Below are 27400 nucleotides of genomic sequence, written 5' to 3'. Positions count from 1 at the left end.
CTCACTCCTCCTGCGTTTCCTAGTTATGCCCGAGGACAGCGAGCCAACAAGGACTCTCTTCCTCGCCTCTACGTCACTGAGGAGTCTCCACCTCACATTCAGGGAAATTCCTTTTCTTTCCAGTCTTACTCATCGTTTGTTTTGTCTTATCTGATCGAACAGAAAGGGGAATCTCACCTGCAGGGCGTATTTAAATACATTTGCATATTTAAATGGAGGCGTGGACAGGGAGGAGTCTGGTACTCCTACATGTGTGATTGGGATGTACAAAGGAAATGTGCTTGGATTCATGCCTACGCACAGTTTCATACATCTGGATTTTTTTGTGCGTAGGACGTTTTCTGGATTTAAGCGTACGCCATGTTTCAGTAGGAAATCCACGCAGGTCTTTGTACATGAGGCCCTGGTGTGTTCAGTCCTTGATCATTAGACTGGTTACCATGGTAACCCAGACCGGTTCTTCATTGTTCCTGGTCTCCTGGTCTGTTCAGTCCTTGATCAGGGTTTTCTGGTAACCATGGTAACCAGGACTGGTAACCCAGACTGGTTCTTCATTGCTCCTGGTTCCTGGTGTGTTCAGTCCTTGATCAGGTTTTTCTGCTCCGTCTCTCTCCAGAGCTCCGTGGCTGAACGTGTTTGCTGCAACGTCATGTGTAAATGTTCCGGATACGAAGGGAATCCCGGTGGTCGTGGTGGACCCGGAACCAAGGTGGGCCTGGAAAACCTGGAAAACCTGGGGTCCTGGGAACCCTGGACCCTCTCCCTGCTGGACTCTGGGGTCCTGGGGGAACATGGGGGTGAAAACATGTCAACGGCAGTAAAAGAGCCGGCTGGCTCCGCTCCTCCTCCAGAACATTATTTACACTAAAATCATTTTTATTTACTCTAAAACGGCTGTTATTTGCACTAAAATCATTTTTATTTACTCTAAAACGGCTGTTATTTGCACTAAAATAATTTTTATTTACACTAAAACAGTGTTATTTACTCTAAAACGGCTGTTATTTTCACTAAAACAGTGTTATTTACTCTAAAACGGCTGTTCCACTCGTCTCTGAACATTTATCTCCGTGTCTAACAGGGCCCGTTTGGACTGGACGGCCGGCCCGGGTTCCCTGGAGACGAAGGCGTCCCCGTAAGTCTTGGTTTATCTCACTTCCTCACTTCCTAACTTCCTAACTTCCTAACTTCCTAACTTCATAACTTCCTAACCTCCTAACTTCATAACTTCCTAACTTCCTAACTTCCTAACTTCCTAACTTCCTAACTTCTAACTTCCTAACTTCTTAACTTCCTAACTTCCTAACTTCCTAACTTCTAACTTCCTAACTTCCTAACTTCTAACTTCCTAACTTCCTAACTTCCTAACTTCTAACTTCCTAACTTCTTAACTTCCTCACTTCCTAACTTCATAACTTCCTAACTTCTAACTTCCTAACTTCCTAACTTCCTAACATCCTAACTTCCTAACATCCTAACTTCCTAACTTCCTAACATCCTAACTTCCTAACTACCTAACTTCCTAACTTCCTAACTTCCTAACTACCTAACATCCTAACTTCCTAACATCCTAACTTCCTAACTACCTAACTTCCTAACTTCCTAACATCCTAACTTCCTAACATCCTAACTTCCTAACTTCCTAACATCCTAACTTCCTAACATCCTAACTTCCTAACTTCCTAACATCCTAACTTCCTAACATCCTAACTTCCTAACATCCTAACTTCCTAACTTCCTAACATCCTAACTTCCTAACTTCCTAACTACCTAACTTCCTAACTACCTAACTTCCTAACTACCTAACTTCCTAACTTCCTAACTTCCTAACTACCTAACTTCCTAACTTCATAACTTCCTAACTTCCTAACATCCTAACTTCCTAACTTCCTAACTTCCTAACTACCTAACATCCTAACTTCCTAACTACCTAACTTCCTAACTTCATAACTTCCTAACTTCCTAACATCCTAACTTCCTAACTTCCTAACTTCCTAACTACCTAACTTCCTAACTACCTAACTTCCTAACTTCCTAACTTCTAACTTCCTAACTTCTTAACTTCTTAACTTCATAACTTCCTAACTTCTAACTTCCTAACTTCCTAACTTCCTAACATCCTAACTTCCTAACATCCTAACTTCCTAACTTCCTAACATCCTAACTTCCTAACTACCTAACTTCCTAACTTCCTAACTTCCTAACTACCTAACATCCTAACATCCTAACTTCCTAACATCCTAACTTCCTAACTTCCTAACATCCTAACTTCCTAACATCCTAACTTCCTAACATCCTAACTTCCTAACTTCCTAACATCCTAACTTCCTAACTTCCTAACTACCTAACTTCCTAACTACCTAACTTCCTAACTACCTAACTTCCTAACTTCCTAACTTCCTAACTACCTAACTTCCTAACTTCATAACTTCCTAACTTCCTAACATCCTAACTTCCTAACTTCCTAACTTCCTAACTACCTAACATCCTAACTTCCTAACTACCTAACTTCCTAACTTCATAACTTCCTAACTTCCTAACATCCTAACTTCCTAACTTCCTAACTTCCTAACTACCTAACATCCTAACTTCCTAACTACCTAACTTCCTAACTACCTAACTTCCTAACTTCCTAACTTCCTAACTACCTAACTTCCTAACTTCCTAACTTCCTAACTTCCTAACTTCCTAACATCCTAACTTCCTAACTTCCTAACTTCCTAACTTCCTAACATCCTAACTTCCTAACTTCCTAACATCCTAACTTCCTAACTTCCTAACTTCCTAACTTCCTAACTTCCTAACTTCCTAACATCCTAACTTCCTAACTTCCTAACATCCTAACTACCTAACTTCCTAACTTCCTAACTACCTAACTTCCTAACTTCTTAACTTCCTAACTTCCTAACATCCTAACTTCCTAACTTCTTAACATCCTAACTTCCTAACTTCCTAACATCCTAACTTCCTAACTTCCTAACATCCTAACTTCCTAACTACCTAACTTCCTAACATCCTAACTTCCTAACTACCTAACTTCCTAACATCCTAACTTCCTAACTTCCTAACATCCTAACTACCTAACTTCCTAACTTCTTAACTTCCTAACTACCTAACTTCCTAACTTCCTAACTTCCTAACTACCTAACATCCTAACTTCCTAACATCCTAACTTCCTAACATCCTAACTTCCTAACTACCTAACTTCCTAATATCCTAACTTCCTAACTACCTAACTTCCTAACTTCTTAACTTCTTAACTTCCTAACATCCTAACTTCCTAACTTCCTAACTACCTAAGTTCCTAACTACCTAACTTCCTAACATCCTAACTTCCTAACTTCCTAACATCCTAACTTCCTAACATCCTAACTTCCTAACTTCCTAACATCCTAACTTCCTAACATCCTAACTTCCTAACTACCTAACTTCCTAACATCCTAACTTCCTAACTTCCTAACTACCTAACTTCCTAACTACCTAACTTCCTAACATCCTAACTTCCTAACTTCCTAACATCCTAACTTCCTAACATCCTAACTTCCTAACTTCCTAACATCCTAACTTCCTAACATCCTAACTTCCTAACATCCTAACTTCCTAACTACCTAACTTCCTAACATCCTAACTTCCTAACTTCTTAACTTCCTAACATCCTAACTTCCTAACTTCCTAACTTCATAACTTCCTAACTTCCTAACTTCTCAGCTCACCCAGAACTCTTTATGATATTATTATTATTCTGCTGTGTTTCCTGCAGGGCGACCGAGGTTCTCCAGGACCGTCTGGACCTCCGGGCCTGGAGGGATGTTCTGGTACCAGAGGACAGAAGGTACTGGACCAGTAAGACCAGCTAAACTGGGGCGCTAGAGCGCCGCCCTAGTGGCTCCTGGAGCTTTTTACAAAATGTTTGACCTTTTTTTTCCTTTTATCCTTTTTTTCTTCCTTTTTTATTCTTTTTCTCTTCTTTTTTTCTTCTCTTTTTTCCTTTTTTTCTCTTTTTTCCTTTTTTTCTTTTTTTCCTTTTTTCCTCTTTTTTTCTTTTTTCTTTTTTTCTTCTTTTCTTTTTTTTCTTCTTTTCTTCTTTTTTTATTTTTTTTTCTCCCTTTTTTCCTTTTTTTATTTTTTCTTCTCTTTTTCTTTTTCTTTTTTTTCTTCTTTTCTTTTTTTCTTTTCTTTTTTCCTTTTTTTCTTCTTTTTTTTCCCTTTTTTTTCTTCTTTTTTTCCTTTTTGTCTCTTTTTTCTTCTTTTTTTTCCTTTTTGTCTCTTTTTTCTTCTTTTTTTTTCCTTTTTTTCTCTTTTTTCTTCTTTTTTTCTCCCTCTAGCGCCGCCCTAGTGGCTCCTGGAGCTTTTTAGAAAATGTTTGAAAAAGGAAATAGATGGGGAGGGAAATATATTTTTGGTTTTAATGTGGTTTCTATAGGACAAACATGACACAAACATTCTTGATGTTTTCCAATGCTGTAAAATGTGTAGAATAAATATTACATTTCAACATTTCTGTTTACAAAGATTTGTACGGGAGAGTATCAGGGCCGTGCAGGAGAAAAAATATTGGAGAGGGGAAGATTTATTTTTATTGTGCACTTCGGGGAAAAAGTCAAAATATTGAGAAAAAACTCAAAATTTCGTGAATAAACTTGAAATGTTGAAGAAAAGGGCGAAATTTTGACTTTATTCTTGAAATTGTATTTCAACATTAATTTCGACATTTCGACTTTTTTATCGATATTTCGAATTTTTTCTCAAAGTGCACAATAAAAAAAATCTTCCCCTCTCCAATATGTTTTCTCCTTCAGACCCTGAATCTCTTCCGTAGAGGATTCATAGTTTCTTGGAGCGAATCATTTAAATTAATCGCCTGAATGTTTGCTCTGTAGCGAGAAGTTCAATACCAAAAAGAGTAACGTGGAAAGACATTAGCAGCTACATTAGCAGCTACATTAGCAGCTACATTAGCAGCCGCAGCATTTGCAGCTCCAGACATATTTAGGGCCCTATTGTATCTGTAGGAATTTTCTTTCTTTCTTTCTTTCTTTCTTTCTTTCTTTCTTTCTTTCTTTCTTTCTTTCTTTCTTTCTTTCTTTCTTTCTTTCTTTCTTTCTTTCTTTCTTTCTTTCTTTCTTTCTTTTTATTTTTCTGATGAAATTAGGTCTTTTTCCCCCTAAACGGCCCCAAAAGTCACCACATTTTTCACCAATCCAGACCTGGTGATAAATGTGATATTTCATGGTTTGCATTAATGGGCGTGGCCTAACGGCTCAACAGCGCCCCCTAGAAAACTTTGTGCCTCAAGCCCCACAATACGGTTTGACGTACATGCACGAAAATCGGTACACACCTGTATCATGTCACAACTGAAAGAAAAGTCTCTTGGAGCCATGGCCCAAACCCAACAGGAAGTCGCCCATTTTGAACATTTTGAATTAATTGTGTAATTTTGGCGAAATTTATGCCATTCCTTCAGCAGTTAATTCAGCCCGAACCGTAACGTGCACCCAGGTGTGTTATACATCAAAATGTGCGTCTCCATCCTGCGACACCACGCATTACTTTTCTCTTTCAAAAACATTACCGTGGCGACGCTAGACGCCAAAAAGCGCCCCCCCTTCATCTGATTGGTTCATATCTGATAGTTCCTACTTTCTGCTATAACTTTTGAATGGTTTGATACAGAGAGTCGTGGGTGGTGTCATCCGCTAAATGTCCAGTTCTGAAGAATCTACAAGTCACAAGCTTCCACTGCAGCCTGAACGAGCACAAGGGTGGAGGCCGTTTATCTGTTCATCCGTTCATCCGTTCATCTGTTTATCCGTTTATCCGTTCATCCGTTCATCCGTTCATCTGTTCATCCGTTCATCCGTTCATCCATTCATCCGTTCATCCGTTCATCCGTTCATCCGTTCATCCGTTCATCGCTGCTGCAGATTTAATAGTTTTTTGTGTTTTTGGTCCAAAATGTCTCTTTAACATGTTGGGTTGAGACCGCTGATCTAAACAGCTAAACCCACTCAAGACTGTAAAACAAACATAAAACCAGAGTGAACGTCTCACATAAACCAGCGGAACAATCCAGAGCAAATGTTTAGAGGAGGAATTTTCTACTTAGTGAGAAACATATTAGCTCATGTTGAGTGGAATTGCAGCAACACGAGGTTTAAGAGGAACCAGCTGCAGGAACTCGTAGAGTCGGAGAGACCATTAGATGGAAAAGTGTCGGCCAGAGACTCAGAGGTCTGTGGACTTCACGGCCATCCAGTCTTTGTTTGAAATGACAAAATAAAAATAGAGAAATAATCCAAAATTAAAGCTGCAGCAGCGATGAACGGGCCCTCGCACTCACGGCCACCGCCCCCCATAAGCATATCAGAAACGACACCACCCACGACTTTCTATGTCAAACCATTCAAAAGTTATAGCAGAAAAAAGGGACAACCAATCAGAAGAAGGGGCGGGGCTAATTCAGGCCAATGAAGGTCAAGGACTTAATACCGAGTCCCATGACACCACCCACGACTCTTTATGTCAAACCATTCAAAAGTTATAGCAGACAAAAGGGACAACCAATCAGAAGAAGGGGCGGGGCTAACTCTCGAAGGAATGGCATATATTGCTCCAAAATTACACGATTAATTCAGAATGTTCAAAATGGCCGACTTCCTGTTTGGTTTCGGCCATGTCGCCAAGAGACTTTTCTGTAAGTTGCGACATGATACAGGTGTGTACCGATTTTCGTTCATGTACGTCAAACCGTATTATGGGGCTTGAGGCACAAAGTTTTTTCTGTCAGAACCAATCAGATGAAGGGTGGGCACGCTTTTTGGCGTCTAGCGTCGCCACGGTAACGCTTTTGAAAGAGAAAAGTAATGCGTGTTGTCGGAGGATGGAGACGCACATTTTGATGTATAACACACTTGGGGGCACGTTACGGTTCGGGCTGTATTAACTGTCGAAGGAATGGCATAAATTTCGCCAAAATGACACGATTCATTCAAAATGGCCGACATCCTGTTCGGTTTCGGGCATGACTACAAGAGACTTTTCTTTAAGTTGTGCCATGATACAGGTGTGTACCGATTTTCGTGCATGTACGTCAAACCGTATTGTGGGACTTGAGGAACAAAGTTTTCTAGGGGGCGCTGTTGAGCCGTTAGGCCACGCCCATTAATGCAAACCATTAAATATCACATTTATCACCAGGCCTGACTTGGTGCAGAATTTGGTGACGTTTGGGGCACGTTTAGGGGGGCAAAAAGGCCTTCCTTTTGTCAGGAAAATAATAATAAAAATTCCTACAGATACAATAGGGCCTTCGCACTGAAGGTGCTCGGGCCCTAATAATCCGTTTCCCATTTTTTGCTTTGATAATAAAAAATGTTTCCGTTATCTGTTATCCGTTTTCCGTTTTCCGTTATCCGTTATCTGATTTCATTGATGTGTTTGAAAATCGAAATTGGGAATTAAAACAGCGAGTGGAAACTCTTTTCCCTATTTCCGATAGAGAACTGGAATCTACCAGATAGATCTGGTCTAAACCAGTCTGGACACTAATCTCTGTTTTCGTTGCAGGGATCCCGAGGTTCCTCCGGTGACAGGGTGAGTTTACCGCCGGTTCTGGTTCTGGTTCTGGTTCTGGTTCTGGTTCCGACCCAACGAGGTTCTACTTTTACACTGGAGACGTGACGACTGAAACTTCCTGTTTCAGGGAGAAGACGGACCGGACGGGCTGGACGGGGTCGACGGAGAACAGGTACCGGGATTGATGTGAGGGGGTCTGGGGTTAGATCTGGTCCAGGACCAGGATCTGGTCCTGGACCAGATCCTGGTCCTGGACCAGATCAAAAAAAGAAAAAAAAAAGTCAAAATTTAAAAAAAAAGTAAAAATGAGAAGTAACTTGAGAAGTAACTCCACTTCTCTGTCACTCCAAACCAAAGACTCTGGTTCATCTTGGAAGTAACTGGAAGTTACTCGTGTCATTTGTTGATGTTTTTTTCCAGGATTCTGATTGGCTAGCATGACTTTATCTTCTCGTTACACTGCCCCCTGTAGGTTTGGCTGCTCATAGCACCTCAACAGCTATTTATGCGGGTTTCTAAGACCTAAGACCGGTAACATTAGACTGAGACGCCGCGTCCAACCGGCGTCCCTCCAGTTTCAGGAGCTGAGGTCAACAGGAAGTGCTGAAGTAAACTAAACTCTGATGTTTACGCTCCGTGTTTACGCTCCGTGTTTACGCTCCGTGTTTACGCTCCGTGTTTACGCTCCGTGTTTACGCTCCGCGTTTACGCAGTAGTTTGTCCTGGTTTGTGTGTTTACAGGGAGAGACGGGTCGCCACGGCGTTCGGGGGGAGCGAGGACCAGCCGGTAGACCGGTAAGAGACACGGAAACAGAAATGAGAGATAAAAGCGTTGAACTGTGACGGGTCGGCTAACGGAGCGTCTCGTCCTCAGGGAATCCCCGGGATCAGAGGGGAGGACGGACACGCAGGAGGACGAGGACTCAGAGGAGATCCGGTGAGTTTTAAACTGCCACTGATGACATCACAGGAAGTAGGAGGAGTCCCGGCTGGAACTTTTTACCTCCGCCGGTGTTTAGAGACGGAGCTGGAGGGGAAAAGACTTTAACGTAAATACTGTGAAGTGCTGAGGACGTCCAGCTGTTAGCAGTTAGCATCCGTTAGCAGCAGTAAGCAGCCGTTAGCAGCCCTTAGCAGCCGTTAGCAGCTGTTAGCAGCTGTTAGCAGCCGTTAGCAGCCGTTAGCAGCTGTTAGCAGCTGTTAGCAGCCGTTAGCAGCCGTTAGCAGCCGTTAGCAGCCGTTAGCAACTGTTAGCAGCCGTTAGCAGCCGTTAGCAGCCGTTAGCAGCTGTTAGCAGCCGTTAGCAGTTCCGCTCCAGGAAAAAGTCGAATTTTTGAGAAAAAAGTCGAATTTTTGAGAAAAAAGTCGAATTTTTGAGAAAAAAGTCGACATTTTGAGAAAAAAGTCGACATTTTGAGAAAAAAGTCTAAATGTCGATAAAAAAGTCGAAATGTTGAGAAAAAGTCGGAATGTTGAGAAAAAGTCGAAATGTTGAGAGGAAAGTCGAAATTTTGAGAAAAGTCGACATTTTGAGAAAAGAGTCGAAATTTTGAGAAAAGAGTTGAATTTTTGAGAAAAAAAGTCGAAATTTTGAGAAAAGAGTTGAATTTTTGAGAAAAAAGTCGAAATTTTGAGAAAAAAGTCGAAATTTTGAGAAAAGAGTTGAATTTTTGAGAAAAAAGTCGAAATTTTGAGAAAAGAGTCGACGCTGGGATGACGAGTGTGTTTTCTCCGTCGGACAGGGGGAACCCGGAACCGCCAACACCAGCCCTGGACCCAAGGGAGAACCGGGGAACCCGGGCTTCACGGTGAGAAACACATGGGGGGAAACGTGGTATAATGTGGTTATACCACGGTCTGTGTGAATACTCCATTCTGATTGGCTGGCAGGTGGAGGTTATCACTTATAACCTCCACCTAGAGATACAAATTGGGTCAAATTGCCTGATAACTTTAACATAGTTGGTTTAGTTGCAGCTCGTTGAGCTGGTTTCACTTGTGTTACAAGATTGTGTCGTCAGCGTAGAGTTGTAGCGAAATTTTGAGAAAAAGTCGAAATTTTGAGAAAAAAGTCGAGAAAAAAGAAAAAAAGACTTTATCTTCTCGTTACACTGCCCCCTGTAGGTTTGGCTGCTCATAGCACCTTAACAGATATTTATGCAGGTTCCTGGAAATGATGGGATTTTTATAAACGTAGAGGGAAATATCCGTTTTTGTAAATACCAGCTACGTGGAAACAGGGCCTAAGTCTGTAGGAAAGGAACTGAGTAATTGAGAGGTTTACTAAGGGAATAAAGGGATTAGACTAGCTGAGTGTTTTCTGATAAACCCTGAGTCCACATGGGAAGAATCTTTGCTTCTTGAATTTCTTTCTTTACTTGGTCTTCAGTGGCCGACGAGGTAAAATCCTGACACACTGAAGCCGATACGATGTTCCCTAAAACAGTTTCCAGAACAGAATCAATAAAACATGAATTAAAAGCAGAGGCAGTTTTGGTCTCATCGTTAATCGTTGGATAATCTCACTTCATGAATCACTTTGTTCCTCAAGTCTTTGGAAACTGAAATGTCTCTTTTGGTCTTAATGGATTTTTTAAAGCAGGTTGACGTGTTTCTGTTTCTCTTGGTTTTAACAGTTTTATCTCTGACAGCGTTGATGTTTGGTGGAGGATAGAAAGTTATTTATCTCATTATCAAATGTATCTTTCTTACTTTTGGGTACAGAGAACACTTTTGTGGCGTGATATTGACGTGTTGTTCTTGCCATCAGAGTTAAATTGTGCTCAGATAAAACCAGTGATCAGATCTTTTTCTTATCCTTTCAGGTTTATTGCAGAAAAAAGATCAAGTTGTGATTCTGGTTGGACCTTTTATCAGCTGTTCTAGCTTTTATTTGTCTGTAATTTGACCTTTTATCAGCTGTTCTAGCTTTTATTTGTCTGTAATTTGACCTTTTATCAGCTGTTCTAGCTTTTATTTGTCTGTAATTGCTTTTAGTTTTCTCCTCTTAGACGTATCTTCCCATTTGAGATTGAAATCCCCCATGAGAATAATTTCACTGTTTTGGTCACATTCTTTAATAATATCAGTAAGTTCTTCATAAAACGTGTCATTGGCCGTCGGTTCCTCCAGTAGGAACCTTCAGTAGATGGTTCCTCCAGCAGGAACCTTCAGTAGATGGTTCCTCCAGTAGGAACCTTCAGTATACGGTTCCTTCATTAGCAGGAACTCTCGTTATTTTTTTAATTATTTATAATTTTTTATTTTTCAAAATGAAGACAAAGACAATAAATAAATAATAAAAAAACAAATGTTAACAACACCACATTTCACATAATCAAAACAAGAGTGTGGGGAATGGTTGGTACAGATAAACTTTAAGAATGATGGAGCCTCTAGCGTCAGTTCAGGTCCAGCTCTAAAAGAAAAATAAGTCAAATAAAATAAGAAGCATGTGACCAACACATCAGGTCATATCATTATCACATTATTCTCAAGTGTTGTCTAATGACAGCCCATGGGGCAAATTGGTCATTTTCGTTATCTTTGAGGATTGCGGTTGCCTTTTCCATTGATAGTAAATCCAAAAAGTCATTCAGCCAGTTGAGTTTGTCAAAGCAGTTTGGTTTGCGAATCTTCCAGTTCATGAGTATTGACCTCTTTACAGACAGGAAGGCGAGAGCAATGATACGTTGTATAATCTTCCCATGCACGTTCTCCACTGCACTCCCCAATAAACACACAACAGGACATTGAGGAACACGAATATTCAAAATAGCTTCCAAAATGTCAATAACTTCAGACCAGAATTGTTGGACTACTGGGCAGAACCATAGCAGATGTATAAATGTACCAAGCTCACCACAGCCATGCCAGCACAGTTCAGACATTTGGGTCCATTTTTTTAACTTGTATGGTGTGATATAAGCTCGATGTATAATTTTAAATTGTATAATTTTATATCTCACACAACTGCAAATAGATATTGAATGGTTTAATATTAGGTTCCACTGACCTGAAGTGAGATTAACCAACGTCCCGTTCCCATTGTGACTTGGTGGAAGTCGTGCTGTCAGGCAGAGATGCGCATAGTAATTTATAAACTAGACAAAATTCCCGGGAAATTTTGAAGTGCCACGGACTACTGCCGGATGATCGCGGGGCTTATTTGCACCCATGAAGGTCAAGGACTCGATACAGATTCCAATGACACCACCCATGACTCTGTATGTCAAACCATTCAAAAGTTATTACAGAAAACATGTAATAGGCTAATAGAACCGCTAACAAAACCGCTAGCGGGACCGCTAACGGGATAGCTAACAGAACCGCTAACGGAACCTCTAACGGGATCGCTAACTGAACAGCTAACGGGATCGCTAACGGGATCGCTAACGGGATCGCTAACGGGACCGCTAACGGGACCGCTAACGGAACCTCTAACGGGATCGCTAACTGAACAGCTAACGGGATCGCTAACGGGATCGCTAACGGGACCGCTAACGGGATTGCTAACCGAGCCGCTAACAGAACCGCTAACGGGACCGCTAACGGGACCGCTAACGGGACCGCTAACGGGATCGCTAACGGGATCTCTAACGGGACCGCTAACCGAGCCGCTAATGGGATCGCTAACGGGACCGCTAACAACTGCTAACGGAACCGCTAACGGGACCGCTAACATAACCGCTAACAGAACCGCTAACGGGACCGCTAACGGGATCGCTAACAACCGCTAGCGGAACCGCTAATGGGATTGCTAACGGGACCTCTAACGGGGTCGCTAACTTGACCGCTAACGGGACCGCTAACTTGACCGCTAACGGGACCGCTAACGGGATCGCTAACGGAATCGCTAACTGAACCGCTAACGGGACCGCTAACCGAGCCGCTAACGGGATCGCTAACCGAGCCGCTAACGGGATCGCTAACGGGATCGCTAACAACCGCTAACGGGACAACTAACGGGATTGCTAACGGGGTCGCTAACTTGACCCCTAACGGGATCGCTAACTGGACCGCTAACGGGACCGCTAACGGGATCGCTAACAGGACCGCTAACCGAGCCGCTAACGGGATCGCTAACCGAGCCGCTAACGGGATCACTAACGGGATCGCTAACAACCGCTAACGGGACCGCTAACGGGATTGCTAACGGGACCGCTAACGGGGTCGCTAACTGGACCGCTAACGGGATCGCTAACGGGATCGCTAACAGGACCGCTAACAGAACCGCTAACGGGACCGCTAACACCGATAGCACTACCATCCCATAATAAACACCTACCATCCCATAATAAACACCTACCATCCCATAATAACACTAACATCCCATAATAACACTAACATCCTATAAAAACACCTTCCATCCCATAATAACACTAACATCCTATAAAAACACCTGCCATCCCATAATAACACTAAAATCCTATAAAAACACCTGCCATCCCATAATAACACTAACATCCTATAAAAACACCTGCCATCCCATAATAACACTAACATCCTATAAAAACACCTGACATCCCATAATAACACCTATCGTGTGTGTGTGTGTGTGTGTGTGTGTGTGTGTGTGTGTGTGTGTGTGTGTGTGTGTGTGTGTGTGTGTGTGTGTGTGTGTTCATCTAAGGTTAAAAGGTCAGGGTTCAGATTTCTCCATTTTCCAGGTTATACTATGAAGTCTGTACTGAGTGAGTCATGTGACCAGTTCTGGGTCAGCCTAATCAGTCAATAGCTGAGCTCTGGTTGCTGGGGCAACAAGAACCTGATACAGAGGGAGCGGGAATGACTCAGCTGGATTTTCGGTTGTGACAAACCTGAAATCACTCCACTTTGCGCTCAAACCGTAGCTCTTAGCAGAAAAACGAAAACATTTTGAGAAACAGAGAACCTACCAGATTATCTAAATGTTATTTTCATACAGATATTCCTTAAAATGTGTTAGTAACGGCAATTCGAAAACAAAAATGAGATTTTTTTTAAGAAAATGTTTTTTAACATGGGAGTCAATGAAGAGAGAGACAGGAACTGGCGTGTCTGTTGGCTCCCCCGTTAAAATTTTGTGCACACCACGCCTGTCAAAGTCACATTTTATGAATCACAACACCTATGTCTATATTCTGACCAAAAATTATCTGTCTACCTTTTACGGTTTGGCCGTGACCTCGAGTTACAAATAAGAAATCATGTTTTTTTTTCAGTGTAACTACACTCTAGCAAACTGACTCCCGTGCTCTAGATTTGAAAAAAAGTGATTTCCAGTCCTCGCTTGAGGGCTCATATCTTGAAAAGTGTACATTTTAGGAAAAAACTGTTTCGGGTTTGGAGAGAGAAGAGAAGTTTTCCTCCGTTTTGAAGTTTGAATGACGTTTCTACGTGCAAGTATGAGAAAGATACGTGACTCAGAAAAAAGGTGATTTTTTTTTTTTTTTTAACCTCCTCCCACCCACAGTGTGAAATGCTCCCCCATACAAATACATGGGAAAATCTCCCCATTAGTTTGGAAATTTGGAAATGTTTTTGCACTTCGTGCAAAAACTATTCGTGCCATTGTTCTGAAAATCCACAGGACTGTAGTTAAATTCAGGGCCTACAACTTTCTAAATCGGATCATAATTTTTCGATTAACGGTGTGCGAGTGGTGAGGCCCCAAACTTCTCGCAATGCGTTCCGGATGGGGCAAAAAGCGCACGTTTGTGCACGTTGCGCAAAAACGTGCACGCCAATCGCTAATAAAAGTCATACCCATCGATTCCCGATTAAGGCGCACGTTTCTACGTTTTTACTTTTCGCGTTTTCTCAAAGCTGTGGGACTAGTTACGCGCCGAAGTTTTTACGGAAGAATAAATAAATAAAGAAATAAGCCTGAGCAATAGTAAGAGTGCCTCGTGCTGCGCACGAGGCACTCCTCCTCCATTGCGAAGCTCAATGGAGGAGGAGTGCCACGTGGCGCAGCCGTGGCACTAATAACTGAAACTGCTCCTCGTCCAGTGGAAGCAGCTCTTAATTTACTATCGAGGACAGTATTAGTTCCCATCTTGATTCCTTTCAAATTAAAATTTGTAAGAATAGATTTTAACTGAAAATATTGAAAAGACGCAGAATAATCCAAACCAAACTGTGCTTTAATCTCATTAAATGGCAGAATATCTCCGTCCCTTACAACCTGCCCCACCTGGGTAATATTGTGTTGTTGCCAGGTTTTATTAGTCAGTGTCCTGCCGCCTGCTGTTAACAGTGGGTTATTCCAAATAGGGCAAGATGGTAAAGACAATCCATCTATTAGTATTTGTTTGTGTACTGTCTTTGCGATTTCACAGGAAAAATCAATAAGTGAATTATCTATTTTGTCATTATATTTGGGATAGTACCATAAAGATGAAATAGAAATTGATTTGTTGTATTCAAATATGGTCCTTTCCTCCAGCCACTCCTAACTACCCTCAATATATACATTTTTATTTTTATATGCCCATGACAGTGGAAATCTTACATTATAAGCTAAATAATAACGATATACATCAGGTACAGCCAAACCTCCCTTGTTTCTAGACTTTGACATTTTTTTACGATTAATTCTAGGCTTCTTGTCACACCAGTGAAAGCTTGAGATTATTCTATCAATTTCTTTAAACCATTGCTGTGGGAACTTTAATGGTATGGCTGATATAACAAAGGATAATCTGGGTAAAATATTCATCTTTATTATTTCCACTCTGCCCCACAGTGATAACGGCAGGACAGTCCCTCTTTTTAAATCTTCTCTAATACCTTTTAAAATATTAGGGCCATTTATATAAAATATCTTGTTAATCGGTGATATGATATTTATGCCAAGATATTTCATGCCTTGTGGTTTCCAAACAAAGGGTGCTGAGCCGAGGTGGGTTACAAAGGTGTAATGGTTAAGAGGAATAGCCTCACTTTTACTGCAATTAATTTTGTATCCTGTAAATTGACCAAATTCTTCAACAAGTTTAAGCAAATGCGGTATTGATTGAAGAGGTTGAGATAATGTTAATAAAATATTATCAACATAAAGGCTCGCTTTAAAATCGTAGCCACTCAGATTAATGCCAGTTATATTTTGGTTAGCTCGAATGGCACATGCCAGTAATAATAATAATGCATTTATCTTGTAACGCACTTTCCATTCATGAATCTCAAAGTGCTACACTTAGATCACCTAACGGCCCCTCCGACCACCACCAACATTCATACACATTCACACACATTCACACGGGGCAAGCTGGGTAAGGTGTCTTGCCCAAGGACACTACGACAGTAACTGGGACAGAGCGGGATTCGAACCGCCGACCTTTGGATCATTGGACGACCCGCTCTACCACCTGAGCTACTGCCGCCCCAGTGCCAGATGCCAGATGCCAGTGGTTCTAATACCAGAATAACAAATAAGTGGAGAGACTGGACAACCCTGCCGTGTGGATCTGAAAAGTTGGAAGTGATAAGATATTATACCATTTGTTTTAACACAAGCAGTCGGTTCAAAATATAACGCCTTAATCCACTGTATACATTTTGGTCCAAAACCGTACTTGGAGAATACATAAAATAAAAAAGGCCACTCTATTCTATCGAAAGCTTTTTCAGCATCCAGTGATATTGCTACCGCTGGATGCTGAAAAGTAGATGCTAGAAGCAGGAACTCTCGTTAGAAGGTTCCTGTCTGACTTGGTCAGGGTTCTGGAGGAGTTTTCTATCTACTATTATCAGAGGATTTAAATTACATCATTACACATGAAATAAAAAGCTTAAAAGATGGAAAGCAACGTTTGCACGTGACTCTAATCACCGTAGTTTCCTGAAGGTCCTGTGTTGCTAACGTTCCTCATCTTTGTTTCTGCTCCACAGGGAGAAGCTGGAGAGGACGGGAAGGAGGGCGGATCCGGAGAACTGGGAGACCAGGTGAGAACCAGAACCAGATCCAGAACCAGAACCAGAACCAGAATCAGAACCAGGACCAGAACCAGGACCAGAACCAGAACCAGAACCAGAACCAGAGGAATCTAGATGACGGACCTGGACCTGGAACCACCAGGAGGACTCTGCTGTGGAACATGGAGGAGGCTCGGTTCTGTTCTGGAGCCGCGTTGCTGCGTCTGGTACCGCGGGTCTTGAATCTGTGCAAATACGATGAAACCTCAAGACCATCCAGACGTTCTGGAGACAAATGTCCAGAGTCAGAGAGCTTGGTCTCCGTCTCAGTTTCAGGTCCTCCAACAGGATCATGACCCGAAACCCACAACCAGAACCAGCCAAGAACCACTCAGAACTACCGTTACTTTTTACTACAAGTAAATCATCGCTTCACTGCAAAAACTCCAAATCTGACCAGGAAATTTGTCTTATTTCTAGTTAAAATGTCTAATTTTTAGTCAGAAAATCTCATTACACTTAAAACAAGAGTCATCACTGGAAAAAAACAACAATTTTCACCTGTTTCAAGTAAATTTTCACTTAAAATAAGTAGAACAATCTGCCAGTGGAACAAGATTTATCTTCTCATTACAAGCAAAAAAATCTTGTTCCACTGGCAGATTTTTCTACTTATTTTAAGTGAAAATCTACTTGAAACAGGTGAAAATTGTTGTTTTTTTTCCAGTGATGAGTCTTGTTTTAAGTGGAATGAGATTTTTTTTTGAGTAAAAATGAGACATTTTAACTAGAAATAAGACAAATATTCCTGGTAAGATTTTGAGTTTTTGATTTCCCTAAATATCCAACGGTGTTTCCAGAATAAATGAAGCAGTTTGTCATTTATCTTATTAAAGGTTCTTAAAGGTTCTCAAAGGTAAAACTGTTCCCACATAAACACAGCAAAAACTCACAGTCTTACCAGGAATATTTGTCTTATTTCTAGTTAAAATGTCTCACTTTTAGTCAAAAAAATCTCATTACAATTAAAACAAGAGTCATTACCAAAAAAATAACTTATATGACAATTCTTAACTGTTTCAAGTACATTTTTATTTTCATCTTCTCATCACAAGCAAAAAAATCTTGTTCCACTGTCAGATTTTTCTACTTATTTCAAATGAAAATCTACTTGTAACAGGTGAAAATTGTTGTTTTTTCCAGTGATGAGTCTTGTTTTAAGTGTAATGAGATTTTTTTTTACTAAAAATGAGACATTTTAACTAGAAATAAGACAAATATTGTTAAGATTTTCAGTTTTTGCAGTGATCTTATACTTCTGTCAGTTATTCCAGCAACCGTTGTGGAGTCTTCTGTCTGTATTGGAAGGATTCAGCAGTTTACAGTTTACATCTCTCTACTCTCTACTCCTGGTGGTGTTCCAGTTCCCAGCATGCATCAGTTTACATCTCTCTACTCCTGGTGGTGTTCCAGTTCCCAGCATGCATCAGTTTACATCTCTCTACTTCTGGTGGTGTTCCAGTTCCCAGCATGCATCAGTACAACTAGACACTTGAAGTGTTTGCAGCTGGCCTGAAAAATCACTGCAGCCGAGCAGAAAACCCCGACACCGAGAGCCAAACATCAGATCCGGCTGTCGCTCTGAGACGATTATAATAATAATAATTTACAGTTTTCTCTTTGCTCCAGAAAGATTTCCTCAGTCCTGGTGAACAAACGTGCATGAATGACGGCGACATCTGGTCTGGTTTCTGGAAGAGCTTGTGTTTTGTTCTGAGAGAGGGATTTCCCCTGAAAAACTGTTGAATCTGCTTTCTGCTGCTGCAGGGTCTGGACGGGAGACGAGGACCCACCGGAGATCAGGTACAGACCGGTCCCTCCTGCTGCTGGTTCAGGTTTATGTCTCGGTTTTTGACCCGTCATCTTGTCCCTGATCCGGTTTTTTAGGGGAAACCTGGAAGTCCTGGATCTCCAGGACCAGCGGGAGTCCCGGGGGCTGCTGGTGCTCAGGTGACAACGACATCCAACACCTCTTTGGTTTCACCTGTCCTCCATGTAGAATCCCCGACTGAAGATGGATGACTCTCAAACTGATGGTTCACAATGTTTTTATTCCTTGGATGTAAATACACTGCAAACACACCGTAAGAGCTATAAAGGAATAAAATAAAATAAAGTTAGTCTTAGTACATACAGATAAGTTAACTTAAATTCAGACCGACGTAGCAGCTCGCTCGGTCAGTAATAAAGCTATCGTTAACCACAATACATGACAGTAACCATGGCAACCAAACTCAATATGGACATAGATACGGCATAAAATTTGCAAAGAAAACAAATCCTGATCAGCAAGAGTAGGGTACGGAGTAGGGTACGCCGTACCCTACTCCGTACCCTACTCCGTAGGCTGCGCGTCGCCGCGTACCCTACGGCGTAGGCTCTGTGTCAGTGTAACGCAGTAAACGGTGGTCAAGACCAGAGACCATTTATTTAATAAATAGCTTGGAGAACAGATGCTGGATCATCTGTAGTTCTGAAGTGAACAAAAGTCGCACGTCAGAGCAGATTTGTTGTTGTTTTGGAGCAGAATGTGACGTTCGAAAACGCAAAACTGCGGTTGTGTCCGTCTACACCAGGTCTACACGCATCTACATAAACAGAGTTTTCAAAAATCTTCACTTTGCCCGGAGTTTTTTTAAACATTCAGTTTATTTGCGTTTTCTTTTTTTTTTTTTTATATTTTTTTTTTATCCCCGATTTCTTTACCCATTTCTTCACCCAGTGCTCCTACCAACAGTCCTGTGCATTGCCATCCTCTACCAACCCCGGGAGTTCCTGCACTGAGCTCAGGTCTCCTCCTTAACCTGAAGAGCAGCAGCATCTTTTCACCAGACAGGGTGAGGGTTCTCCGGCCGGACGTAGCGCATGGAAGGATCACGTTATTCCGGCCGGATCCTCCACACCCCAAAATGGCGCCCCGGTTGGCCAGAGGAGCCAGGACTGCTGCATGTTTTTGTGAGGGAAGAGAACGTTAGCTACCCAGGGGAACACGGGGAGAACATGCAAACTCCACACAGAAAGATCTTTTCGCCAACCCCACCCAGGGTGTGGGCGCTGAAGTCATGGGGGAACTAACACGCACTTCAACACCCACAGCGTCCCCGGCGGGAATCGAACCCAGGACCTTCTTGCTGTGAGACGGCTGCACTACCAGCTGCACCACCCTCTTATTTGCGTTTTCATGTGGATGACAGGTCCAAACGTAGGAAAATATCTTCGGTTTAGCAGATACCCGGCTACGTGTAGACGGGGTCTTAGTGTACCACTTTAGAATTCCTGACACTCATTTAGACTTGTCTACTGCCGTTAAACTTTTACCGTTAAAGACCGAAGTGCGGATGTTTACAAGGTCTCGGTGAGACGCCTTCAAAATAAAAGCAATAAATATCGGTCTCCTTAATATAAAACCAATAAAATAAAAGCCTGGCTCTAAACAACGACAATGAGAAAACAAATACAAAAATACATTTACAGAAATACTCATATTAGAGGTCATTTACACTCTGCATTGCTGAGAAAAAACTAGTTTTCCGTTTTTACCGGACTAAAGTTGAATAATGGTTCTAGTCTGTCTCTACTCTCCCACGTTAGTCCAGCCCTCTCCGAGGTTCTCTGGTCCAGCTCTCGGGAAAACCACCGGAGTTTGAGGAACGTCTGGCAGCTCTGGGATTACGTTTTTTTTTTTTTGTGATCAAATTTTTATTTATTTTTTTTTCCTTTTTCTGATAAAAAAACAAACATGTATTTGATATTTTTAACAAACAAAGCAACAATACATGACAACAACAAATTAATAGATACATGTAATTATTTGCACCTTGAACTTGCACAGTTCATAACTCTACATAAACAATATCCACATAAGATAGAACCTGTGCATGCAGAGCCGCCACAAGGGGTGTGCGAACCGTGCCACCGCACGGGGCCTCGCGCTATGGGCTGTAACCTCAGTTTTTCCAAAACTATTTTTCTGGATTTCCAGCTGTAGGGTTCTTTATTACACTACAGGTATGAGAAACCCTTTATTACTCTCTCAGACTTCCACACAGTCTGCTCCGTATTTAATTTTTTCCATTTCTCAACTCACTTAAATTATATTTATAGTTTCAAACAGATCTGTTCATGTGTTTCTGTTGCCTGGAATATTGTACGAGGTTTTTTTCTTTCATTGGTTGTGGGAATGGAGTTTGGTTGGAGTACCGTAGCTGTTTGAAACTAGCTGAGAGATTTTCACCCTGGTGTCTCTGCAGGGGCCGAGAGGACCCGACGGGGAACCCGGACCGAGGGGAGTGCCCGGTTTCTCTGGACTGCAGGTCAGAACTTCAGCGTTATCTGATACAAACTGTTAAAGTCTCAAGTTCTACTCAGAAAAGTCTCTTTCTGTCCGGAACGGGAGGATGTCGGAGACGGGAACAACATTTACCGTCATTACTGAGAATATTCTCAATTACAGAAGGAGAAGAAGTTTAAAAATAATTCTGCCTGTGGTTGAAAAACTGAAGTGTTGGGATTTGATCCTAATAAACAGGAACCAGACAAGGGTTCAAATAGACAAAGGCACCAGAAAACTTTCTTCATAGAAACTGTGTGAAAATGACATTAACACAAATGCAGTTTGTGATGACATCACACCAGGGTTTGTGATGTCATCACACCCAGGGTTTGTGATGTCATCACACCAGGGTTTGTGATGTCATCACAGCAGGGTTTGTGATGTCATCACATCCAGGGTTTGTGATGTCATCACACCAGACCAGTTTGGGGTCTAAGATCTGGTTCCGTCTGTTCCTTCAGGGTCAACCAGGAAAAGTTGGAGACCCGGGAAAACCTGGAGGTCGTGGCGCCAACGGACCCAAGGTGTGCAGCGTCATTTCCTGTCAACGTTTCATTGTGTTTTTCTCCCCACAGTACATGGACTAAATACTAAAATCAATTCTTCTACACCACATCTAAAACAATAGCATGACCCGGTTTTGCAGCTGCAACCCCATTCCACCTACTATACCCCTTGTTGTTGTTTTTTTTTAATATTATTATTATTTTTTATTTTTTTTTTAAATTTATTTATTCTTTCTTAAGTCCATAACCCCATGCACCACGTACTTTCTACCTCTACTCTGCACTTTATAACTGTGACACTTTACACAGACACTTGCACTTTACTTTAGCCTGCTGCTATAACTAATAACAGTAACTTATAAACTATAAATGTAAAAATACTATGAAATGTGTTATGTGGTTGGTTGTATCATCGTGATATTGGTTATATTATTGTACTATTGTATTTTTTTTTATGAACATTGTATTGCCCTTAAACTTGCTTGTTTTTATATTCTAGCCGGGGGAACTGCCAATGGGAATTAGCCAACAGGCTACATTTGGTGCATCTGCTTTTATTTTGTAAAATGCATAATGATGTGCACTGTCCCTCCTTACCAAATACAATACATTGAAATTGAAATCAACTTGAGGAACCGTCTCACTTATGGAGCCAAATCAAGGCCAAAAGTTTTGCTAATTTGAAAATAAAATTTGAACCTGAAAATTCTTTTTTACAGTTTCAATTTTATTTTTTTCAGTATCAGATCTTTTTTTCAGTTTCAGAACTTTTTATTTCAGTTTCAAATCTTTTTTTTTTTCAGTTTCACGTCTTTTTTTTCAGTTTCAAATTTTTTTTTTCAGGTTCAGACTTTTGGCCCCGATGTGGCGTGGGGGGCGTGGCATCAACTCAGAGGGGCGTGGCATCAACTCAGAGGGGCGTGGCATCAACTGAGAGGGGCGTGGCATCAACTGAGAGGGGCGTGGCATCATGAGTGACAGCAGAACAGAGAAGGCGGGGGACGTTCCTCAGTCATGTTGCCTTCAGGAAACGTAGGTTGCAGAAGTTATCAGTAGAAGTTTGATTCAACACTGTATATACACTATATTCACGTGATTGGCAGTGGAAAAAACTGATATTAGTGACACATTTCTGTTTAAAAAGCTGTTTTAGACCGTACTTGGTAGTATGTGGGAAATGTCAAACTTTAAAGTGTGGCTGTTGAACTGTACAGTCTGGCATAGTTTATTGCTTTTATACTGCGATTGGTGCCAAATACGGTCTAAAACAGCCTTTCAAACAGAAACGTGTTACTAGTATCCGTTTTTTCCACTGCCAATCACGTGAATATGGTGTATATACAGTGTTGAATCATACTTCTACTGATAACTTCTGCAACCTACGTTTCCTGAAGGCAACAGGACTGAGGAACGTCCCCCGCCTTCTCTGTTCTGCTGTCACTCATGATGCCACGCCCCTCTCAGTTGATGCCACGCCCCTCTCAGTTGATGCCCGCCCCTCTCAGTTGATGCCACGCCCCTCTCAGCTGATGCCACGCCCCTCTCAGTTGATGCCACGCCCCTCTCAGCTGATGCCACGCCCCTCTCAGTTGATGCCCGCCCCTCTCAGTTGATGCCACGCCCCTCTCAGTTGATGCCACGCCCCTCTCAGTTGATACCACGCCCCTCTCAGTTGATGCCACGCCCCTCTCAGTTGATGCCCGCCCCTCTCCGTTGATGCCACGCCCCTCTCAGCTGATGCCACGCCCATCTCCGTTGATGCCACGCCCCTCTCAGCTGATGCCACGCCCATCTCCGTTGATGCCACGCCCCTCTCAGCTGATGCCACACCCATCTCCGTTGATGCCACGCCCCCCACGCCAGATCGGGGCCAAAAGTCTGAACCTGAAAAAAAAATTTGTAACTGAAAAAAAAAAAAAAGATTTGAAACTGAAAAAAAGATTTGAAACTGAAATAAAAAGATTTGAACCTGAAAAAAAGATCTGATACTGAAAAAAATAAAATTGAAACTGTAAAAAAGAATTTTCAGGTTCAAATTTTATTTTCAAATTAGCAAAACTTTTGGCCTTGATTTGGCTCCATATTCACTCCTGCCTGGAGAGGACGATGTGTTCATGATTGTTCCTGCAGTAACGTTGTTCAGTCCTGGTTTCAGCTGGACGTCCTGAAGGTTTGACCTGTCTGCTCCTGCCAGGGCCAACCAGGAGAGCCGGGCGTGAGGGGAACCCGGGGGCCACCAGGACTACGAGGACTGCCGGTACGGAGCCCGATCACGCCACGTTTGTATTCTGCAGCCGTGGAATCGTCTAGACCAGGGGTCTGCAACCCGCGGCTCTAGAGCTGCATGCTGCTCTTTAGCGCCGCCCTAGTGGCTCCTGGAGCTTTTTAGAAAATGTTTGACCTTTTTTTCTCTTTTTTTTCTTTTTTCCCCTTTTTCCTTTCCTTTTTTTATCTCAACATCTCAACTTTTTTCACGAAATTTTGACTTTTTTCTTAACATTTCAACTTTTTTCACGAAATTTTTACTTTTTTCTCAACATTTCAACTTTTTTCTCGACATTTCAACTTTTTTCTCGACATTATACTTCAACATTAATCTCGACATTTCAAATGTTTTCTCAAAATTTTGACTTTTTTCTCAACATTTCGACTTTTTTCACGAAATTTTTATTTTTTTCTCAACATTTCGACTTTTTTCTTGAAATTTTGACTTTTTTCTCGACATTTCGACTTTTTTCACGAAATTTTTATTTTTTTCTCGACATTTCGACTTTTTTCACGAAATTTTTATTTTTTTCTCAACATTTCGACTTTTTTCTTGAAATTTCGACTTTTTTCTCAACATTTCGACTTTTTTCTCGAAATTTCGACTTTTTCTCGACAGTTCCACTTTTTTCTCGACATTTCGACTTTTTTCTCGAGATTATACTTCAACATTAATCTCAACATTTTTAATTTTTTCTCAACATTTCGACTTTTTTCTCGAAATTTCGACTTTTTTTCTCGAAGTGCATAATGAAAAAGATAAATCTCCTCCCAGTTCTAACTAATATAGAAACATGCAGCATGTGTTTCTTCATTCTAATTCTGATACAAGACTTTTCATTTTTTGCGGCTCCAGACATATTTGTTTTTGTGTTTTTGGTCCAATATGGATCTAAAACATGTTGGGTTGCCGACTCCTGGTCTAGAGATGTTCTGGGGGTCTGGAAGTGAGGAGCTTCTTGCTACCTGGTCTTCCTGCCGGTTCTCTGGAAAAGTCTTCTGAAAGGTTCGATACGAGTGAGCAGCAACTCGTCTGCTGCTTCCATTCCATTGGAGTTTTTACCTCCATTGTTTATGTAATAATTGCTCGGGGGTTTATGTTCATGTTCTGGATCTCTAGAAAGCGTCTAGAGACACTTCTGTTGTCTCTAGACCAGGGGTGTGAAATGTGCGGTCTGAGAGAGATTTTCATGCAGCCCCGCGATAAGTTTCCAACGCAAAAAAACAAAATGTTAATTTACTAAAAAGGAAGGCATAAATAATTGCCATGAATCGCAGCATATCCCATAATATATTTCTTCTACAAATCCATCGTATAGAGCAGTTTGACATTTTTGTAGTTTTCTAGAATGCATTTGCCGATTTTATTTCTTTGTAGACGGTCATTTATATTTATTAACTGACTACTATTATATATTTTTGCAGGAAAAATATCACTGCTAAAAAAGATGATAGAAGATATTTATTGGGAGAATTTCAGTTTTTAATACGAGGATATTGACAAAGTAAAACAGTTAAAAAAGAAGTGCTGACTTTTTCGGCACACTGGCGTAAATATCCGCGCCAATTTTAAAAAATAAATACACTTAATTGTACTGGAAACATCTCTAAATCACAAAGAAACACTCTCGGATGTAATAAAGATTTAGCTTTTAATGAAATTTCCTATAAAAAAGCTAAATATAAAAAAAACTTACTTGTTTCTGTTTATCTTTGTAAAATGATATTAAAAGTATCTTATACATAATTTGAAAAAAAAGAGAAATTTCAAGAAAAGATCCTGAAGAAATATATTTTACATAATTACAGTGTAAACAAAGTGCATATTTCCTTTAAAATTAACTAAACTGATACTGGATTAGATAACAATAGTAAAGAAAAGAATTAGAGAAAAAATTTTCCGCACCGTTTTTGTTATTTTGAGTGTGCGGCCGCGAGAAAAAAATTGGTCAAATCCGGCCCGCCAAGAAAAATGAGTTTGACACCCCTGGTGTAGACGCTGTATAAATAAAACTGAATTGAATTGAATTAGCAGCAGTGGTCGTGTCTAGAGATGGGAATTGATAAGATTTTTCCAATTCCGATTCTATTTTCGATTCTGTTTAACGATTCGATTCTTTATCTATTGTCTTATCGATTCTCATTTGTAAAAAAAGAGAACAAACAGGTCGATTTTAGCATCAACTTTGTTTTATATCTTTGAACTAAAAAATACCAGTGAGGTGTTAAGTCGCCCCCAGCCTTGGCTCCTCCATGGTACCAGGGGCCCCGGGCTCCTCCATGGGGGGCGAGGGGGTCCCCATAAAATTATTAGTTTTGAAAATAAATATAAAATATTAGTGCAACTCCAAACGCATGGAGTGCTGCTGGGTGTATAAAAAGTACTTCAGGTGCTCTTCGGCATGGGGATCCAAAAGATTCAAAAGATTGAAAAACCGAGGCACTCAGGAAGTTAGAAAAATATAAAAAGCCTTTATTAAATCATGGCTTAGAAAAAGTTAAAAATGCCATGGCCATGGCAAGATTTATCTTTTTCATTATGCACTTCGAGAAAAAAGTGGAAATGTTGAGAAAAAAAGTGGAAATGTTGAGAAAAAAGTAAAAATTTCGTGAAAAAAGTTGAAATGTTGAGAAAAAAGTCAAAAAGTCGAAATGTTGAGAACAAAGTCAAAATTTCGAGAAAAAAAAAGTTGAAATGTTGAGATAAAAAAGGAAAGGAAAAAAGAAAAAAAGAGAAAAAAGGAAAAAAGAAAAAAAAGAAGAAAAAAAGGAAAAAAAAGAGAAAAAAAGGTCAAACATTTTTGAAAAAGCTCCAGTGCCTCGGCTTTTCATTCTTTTAAATATAAAATAATAATAATAAAAAAATAAATATTGTTCTCTAATAGAAATTAAAATTGTCCTTTTTAAAAGGATATCTGAGCTGAGCACTCAAAAATAAAACTACATCAGCCAGTGACAAATACAATCAACTCAAGTCCAATGGAACTGTGCAATTCTGCAACCATCAACTATGAAGAATTAACAATTATTTTGCAGAAAAATAAGCATATGTGCTTTTTCCGGAAGGATACGTGATCTTTCTGGACTCATGTTTGTCTCCAGCTGTGGAGAACGAGTCGCCCTGTTGTCAGCCTTTATTGGTAAAATGTAACCAAACTTTTGAGCGTTTATGCTGCTTTGTCTCCATGTTTTCCTGCTGGTGACGTCATTTGCGCTCACTGGAATTGATAAGGGAATCGTTTGCAAAAAAGGCAAACGATTCCAAGGAGGGAACCGGTTTCTCAACAAGAACCGGTTCTGGATTCCCATCCCTAGTCTTGTCTGCTGGAGGGAAATCCCAGCTTCAGGGTTCACGTGTGAAAAGGACGTAAATTAATTCACGTTTCTCTCTGTTGCCAGGGCGACGATGGCTCCGACGGTTTTGGACCCAAGGGGCCCAAAGGTGCCAAGGTAAAACTTCAATGGTCTTAACTAGGGCTGGGTGATATGGACCAAAAATCTCCATATTTTCTAGCTGAATGTTGATACTCGATATATATCCATATTTTTACTGTGACATAATTGGGGTTTCCCCCAAAGCATTATAGCATAGCATCTCTGTCAGTTTTAATATAAAGCCTCGTGCCAAATGTCACACAGGTTCCTTTATTAACAGAGGTCTGCACAATATCAACATGTATAAAACAAATGAAATAAAAATAAACTGCCTGCATATATAGAATAAAAATGCTTCTTGAATAAAATAAAACAATTAATACAA

General features: G+C 40.9%; 1 protein-coding gene across 1 annotated transcript in view; it reads left to right on the top strand.

The window, feature by feature from the left end:
• Window positions 1–27400, top strand: part of LOC133440527 (collagen alpha-6(VI) chain-like) — a 92930-nt gene that overhangs the window by 39036 nt on the left and 26494 nt on the right. The window contains exons 15-29 of the mRNA XM_061717803.1: window positions 617–709; window positions 1082–1135; window positions 3761–3832; window positions 7570–7596; window positions 7706–7750; window positions 8320–8373; window positions 8453–8515; window positions 9321–9386; window positions 16453–16506; window positions 18304–18339; window positions 18424–18486; window positions 20787–20849; window positions 21331–21393; window positions 23570–23632; window positions 27040–27090. Of these exons, the coding sequence (XP_061573787.1) occupies window positions 617–709; window positions 1082–1135; window positions 3761–3832; window positions 7570–7596; window positions 7706–7750; window positions 8320–8373; window positions 8453–8515; window positions 9321–9386; window positions 16453–16506; window positions 18304–18339; window positions 18424–18486; window positions 20787–20849; window positions 21331–21393; window positions 23570–23632; window positions 27040–27090 (867 nt within the window). The remainder of the gene's footprint in view (window positions 1–616; window positions 710–1081; window positions 1136–3760; window positions 3833–7569; window positions 7597–7705; window positions 7751–8319; window positions 8374–8452; window positions 8516–9320; window positions 9387–16452; window positions 16507–18303; window positions 18340–18423; window positions 18487–20786; window positions 20850–21330; window positions 21394–23569; window positions 23633–27039; window positions 27091–27400) is intronic.

This window comes from Cololabis saira, chromosome 3 (genome assembly GCF_033807715.1).
Source record: "Cololabis saira isolate AMF1-May2022 chromosome 3, fColSai1.1, whole genome shotgun sequence".
Lineage (NCBI taxonomy): Eukaryota > Metazoa > Chordata > Actinopteri > Beloniformes > Belonidae > Cololabis > Cololabis saira.
This window is presented reverse-complemented; position numbering and strand designations above follow the sequence as displayed.